General features: G+C 41.5%; 1 protein-coding gene across 1 annotated transcript in view; it reads left to right on the top strand.

The window, feature by feature from the left end:
• Positions 1-5,041, top strand: part of LOC109956429 (proton myo-inositol cotransporter-like) — a 9,335-nt gene extending 4,294 nt beyond the window's left edge. The window contains exons 6-10 of the mRNA XM_020593539.1: positions 181-321; positions 676-801; positions 1,322-1,440; positions 3,353-3,505; positions 3,861-5,041. Of these exons, the coding sequence (XP_020449195.1) occupies positions 181-321; positions 676-801; positions 1,322-1,440; positions 3,353-3,505; positions 3,861-4,087 (766 nt within the window). The 3' untranslated portion in view covers positions 4,088-5,041. The remainder of the gene's footprint in view (positions 1-180; positions 322-675; positions 802-1,321; positions 1,441-3,352; positions 3,506-3,860) is intronic.
• The last annotated feature ends 282 nt before the right edge of the window (positions 5,042-5,323 follow it).

The raw sequence follows: 5,323 nt of genomic DNA, 5'->3' as shown, positions 1-5,323 counted from the left end.
GGCAGTCTTTTAGGTTTGTAATCTGGGTAGTGCTGCAGAATACAATAAATGCATTACTTCTAAAATAGAATAATTCTTACTTGAAGTTATACAATACATTTCTCCAAGTTGAAGTCTTAGGCAGAGGTCTCATCATTAACTGTGTGAAGATAACACTTTTTCTTTATTGGAGCTTTACTCAATGTGTTTTCTTTTGACTGTTGCAGGTACTGGTCTGAGTCTGTCTTTCCTGGCAGTCGGGTTCTTGCTGTCTGCCCTAAGTTCACCACCCATCACCCTGCACCAGGTCGACTCTCAGAACTCCACCTGTAGACTGTATGGGTAAGACATCGCTAATCAGCTACATTTCAGTCTCATGTCATTCATTTTTCGTGATGACACTTTATAGTCTTATTCTCATAAATAACTGGCATATGAAGACAATGCAGTGTTATGTCAAGATATATTTTTTGGTTTGCTTGTCATTCTTTATTGTAAACATCAACGATATATGTGAAGTTTTGCTATCAGTTCCTAAAAGTGAAATCTATTTTCTCATCTCACTGTCTTAATGTTGTAATCTCACATTTATGTGGCTTGTCCTAGTGGGTCTCTCAAATAATGACTTGACTACTGGGGGCAGCCCTTAATGTGTATTATCCTGTGAGAGGTTTCACATTCAGCTTGGTCTTCCAGGTCCTGTGAACACTGCATGCTGGATTCCAACTGTGGATTCTGTTATCGTGAAAACGCCTCTGGAGTGTACGACTCCTCCTGCGTTCCTGTCAATCAAGCGTCCAGTGATCACGCAGCTTGGGGGAGGTCAGACCCTGATTATCTGTGTGTCAATAAGCAGTGGAGGCAGATGCACTCACTTTCTGTATCTTTAAGGCTCAAGCTAAATAAGAAACACTGAGGATGCTGCTGCATTTTCCAAATACTGGGACAAAATAAGGCATATACATTTGCCTGTAAACAGACTTATTTTGCAGGATTATTAAGGTGGAATTGAAACATGCTTATTGTCAAAACCTGTAGAGAAATGTAGGCTAAAAATCACACATCCTCTCAGTGGAGGAAGTAATGATCATTTGTGCTCTGTCTACAGTTGCACACTTCCATATACACCAGTTGTATTCTCACTTTAACTCACTTATCTCTTTATCCTCACTAAACATGAGGATAAGGGGAAATAAATGATCATGGCTGACTTGTCTGTTTTTATTAAGAAGTACAATCAGCCTTTAAAAGCAGGAGCAGATGTAGAAGAAAGGACCAAGTTTCTTTTAAAAACTGTTGGTTGTAGGTTTCAGTTTCCTAATTATTATTATTTTTTATCCAGCTGTTCCAACCAGACAGAGGCAGCTGACAGCCCATTTTGGGCCTACAACTACTGTCCAACATCCTACTCCTGGATTGTCCTGCTGGGCCTCATCCTCTATCTTGCATTCTTTGCACCAGGTTTGAAATTAATGAACATCTAACAGTCTTCCTGTAAGTCACGGATGAGTCTTTGTCTTTCAGTAAAAATAAATCATATGTGTACAATAACCTAGTTTCCAGAGAAGGGGAAAGCTTGTCGTTACTGTGCCTTAAACAGCTCAGAAACGTTTACCACTAAAATACTCAAACAAGCAGTTATTATGCATAGGATCATAAAGATATATGATTGCGAGGAATAACAAATACCTAATGCATTACTACATACTGTACTTCATATCAATTGTTGATAGTACACAAATAAATGTGCCAAAGAATGGGAGAGCATTCATATGGAAGCTCAGTATACAAGATAAATGATGTTTACCCATTATTTGGCCCCAAAGGAGGGTGGGGGGGTGCATCAGGCTGGGCCGTCATAAATCCTCAGAGCCCCACAATAAGCAGCACCATTTTCCAGACCTAACCTACTCTTAACACAAAGTATCCCTGAAGCCCTGTCCTCACCCAAGCAGAGATGTGGCTTGACACACAGAATCTGCATTGTATTTGCTCAGGTTAAACAGTGGCTGGTCTGACTGGCTTGGTAAGTAACCACATCCGAGAGCCAGGCCCCATCAACTGTCCAGCCACCAACACTGTTCTACCAAGACTGTCAATAAGAAGAAATATACACTAGTAACAACCTCATTGAGTCAATAATTAGATTATCACCAATGCCAGTATAAATTCTGTGTGGGTGTAGGAATGAAGGCAAGTCTACAAGTCCATCAGGTTGGCACCCAGTCACTCATTGGTGTTTTTTTTTAGTTGGGCCCACAACATTGAGACGGCTCAACAGTGCCTTCTGGCGTCCCAGAACAAACCCCTCTCTTTACTTGCACCCACAAACACAACACAATCCTCCATCAGTATCTGCTCACTCTATCAAACCCTTCCATCAGTAACTTGCAGCTAATTGCTGTTAGCTACATGCTGTCCTATCCATCAAACATTTCGAATAACAAACTTCTACTACTTTTTGAGGTCAACCAGTCCACCCTCACACACACAGACCAAATATAAAACCCCTGACATCTCTTTTGTAAATGTCCTGTATCCCCTGTCTTCAGTGTTCTGTCCTCTGTCCTGTTAACATGCTATTTTGGTTTTCAATAAAAAAGTATCCAGTCTGTCTTGATAATCACTCTAATACACCAGAACTCCTTTTTAACCTCATGTCAGCTTGCTAATGCTACTAGGTGGCAAGCCTGCCTCATGGGTCAAACACTTGCGAATAACCCATCCTCTTGTGCTAGTCTGCCTCAGTTTAAATGTCGTGTTATGCACATATGTTAAGAATTCTACAAGTTTTAAGCCCAGCTATCCTTGCCTCAGTGGCAATATGGTACAGTTGCTACCGGGTTATGGCCCACATACAGTACCTTAGTCTCCACCCTTGTACTTCACCCTTAGCTTGTGTAACAGAGGAAAAAATAGACCATCAAATAAAATGTCTACAGCCAGCCTCCACTGGGTAGATGTTGGCTTCTCAGTGACACGCCTCTGCCTCTGTAGCCAGTTCTGTGTATTTTTCCTCTCTTAAGCTGTTTCTGCAATATCTTCACAGGGAAGTGTAAGCTCCACAAAAAAAAAAAAAACAGCCCATTATGTATCTGACTGCAGCACAAGATTTGGTTTTGATTAGTGCTGGCTATCTCCTGAGGTACTAAGAGCCGATTTCTTAAATCTGCTTTCATCTGCCAGTCTCTATCTGCCTTTAGCTGCCCTACATCTTGCCTGTTTCACCCTCAAACCAATCAAATCTCCTCTTGTTTCTGTTTCTTCTCCACTGAGTTTAGCTTACTTTCCATAACTGCTGCTCAACACTTGGCACATGAGATGTGTATTATCTTGGTGAATTTTAATGAATGCCTCTGTCTCTGTGTCTTAGGTATGGGCCCCATGCCTTGGACGGTGAACTCGGAGATCTACCCACTTTGGGCACGCAGCACCGGCAACGCCTGCTCAGCTGGGGTCAACTGGATCTTTAATGTCCTGGTGTCGCTGACCTTTCTCCATGTTGCTGAATATCTGACCTATTACGGTAAGACTCCATCAGGGGGTCTGTTGATTGTAAATACATTCATAGTCTGCGTTCACATGTGAGGTGAGAGCTTTGTTTAGAAAAGCATGTGGGGTCTGGTGTCAGTGCTTTGCTCTAGGTCGTGCGTTTTGCTGTTTTTATACACTCACCAGCCACTTTATTAGGTACACTTGTACAATAATATATATACACTTCAAGTGTATATCGGTGAGGAGGAAAAGCAGAATAAACCTCTGACAGACCACTGGCTGTCACACATCATGCATATACAATGTCAAATGATTTTGTTGTAAAATTGGCTGCTATAGCTCAGAACCACACAGTGGAAATTTACAAGCGAGTCTCTGCTTTCCAGGGGCGTTCTTCATGTACACAGGCCTGGTGGTGCTGGGTCTCCTGTTTGTCCAGGGCTGCCTCCCAGAGACCCAGGGCCTACAGCTGGAAGATGTCGAGAACCTGTTCTCCGGTCAGCTCTGCTCCTGTGGAGCCTCCTCACCCAACAGCAATCGCCACGTCCACTACATCCGGGTAAAAGGGAGCAACCACCTCCTCTCTGACAACGATGCCTCTGATGTAGAGTAATCTGGGAAAGCGTTCTTTCTTCTTTTGGTTTTCTGTCTTTTTTGGAAAGGCTCCCGATGTGGGAGGAACAATCAGCATGTTGTCTTCTGATGGCTTCAGTCAGACATTAGGCTTTAGCTCTCCAGTGATTGATTATAGCCAGTGCTTTCCTCTGCTCAGGAGACTCTTTCATCAAACATCTTTTCCTTCTGCCTTTTCTCTCACCTGGGAGTTGGTCTGTTTTTCTTTTTTTTACAGTTGTGCATTTCTTCTTGTTGTGCATGATCTGCCCTCTGGACCAGAATTAGGTTGAGCAGGGTTCATCTGAACAGTGTTGCTCAGACTTATAGTGCGTTATAAACAGTGCTTGAAGTGGACCAGTGCAGCAGTTTGACTGACTTTACCTGCTGCTTGTAATGAATAAATAAATAGTGTGACTATAATTTTTACTAGTATTTTTAAGTCATCTTCATTTTATTTAAAACTATATTTGGGCAATTAGGGGCAGCACAGCAAGCTGCAGCCTAAAGGAGTTACTGAATACACCCCCGCCTTCAAGCACCGGTTATAAATGATGTCACAAAACTAAATGAGCATACTTTTTAAGGAAAGTCCTTGTTTAACAAACTGATGATATGAATTTTAATAACATTAAAGATGAACTGTGCCTTATTTGGATATGGGCATAGCTTTACATTCTGTGAAACTCTTTCAGAACATTCCTGGATTTTTTTGTTTCTCTTGATTGGTGTGTTTGTAAAACAGATGATTATGTGTTGCTGCTATTGTCTGTACAATGGGAGAGATTTCAAGGTGTCTTTGTTAGAAAAAGAGATTTTTATATGTCCGATTGCTACACTAGAGTTGCTCACATCTTGAATTTTCAGCAAGGTTTGGAATTGAGCCCAACACACTATGGAGCGATGGAGCCAGACTCTACAGTAGCTTATATAACTGTAAGTACCCCATCAAGGTGCCAAGTATAATGTTTCTGCCATGTGACAGCTGTTCTAAATATGCCTTTTTTAAATGTTCAATTTCATGTTCCTTTTTCCCGCAGCTCCAGTAGCCTGAACAACTTTAAACAGAGCACCCTTGTGCAGAGTCCTATTTGCACTAATGCACTTTGATATATTCCTTTTGCTTTGCTGCTTTAGTGCTGCTTTCATATAAAAACTAATTTCTTATTAAAGGTTTTCTGATATAGTCATATTTTATTACAGTTCAGGGTAGAAATTGCCACATCTGTGCAACTGA

This window comes from Monopterus albus, unplaced genomic scaffold, assembly GCF_001952655.1.
Source record: "Monopterus albus unplaced genomic scaffold, M_albus_1.0 scaffold19.1, whole genome shotgun sequence".
Lineage (NCBI taxonomy): Eukaryota > Metazoa > Chordata > Actinopteri > Synbranchiformes > Synbranchidae > Monopterus > Monopterus albus.
This window is presented reverse-complemented; position numbering and strand designations above follow the sequence as displayed.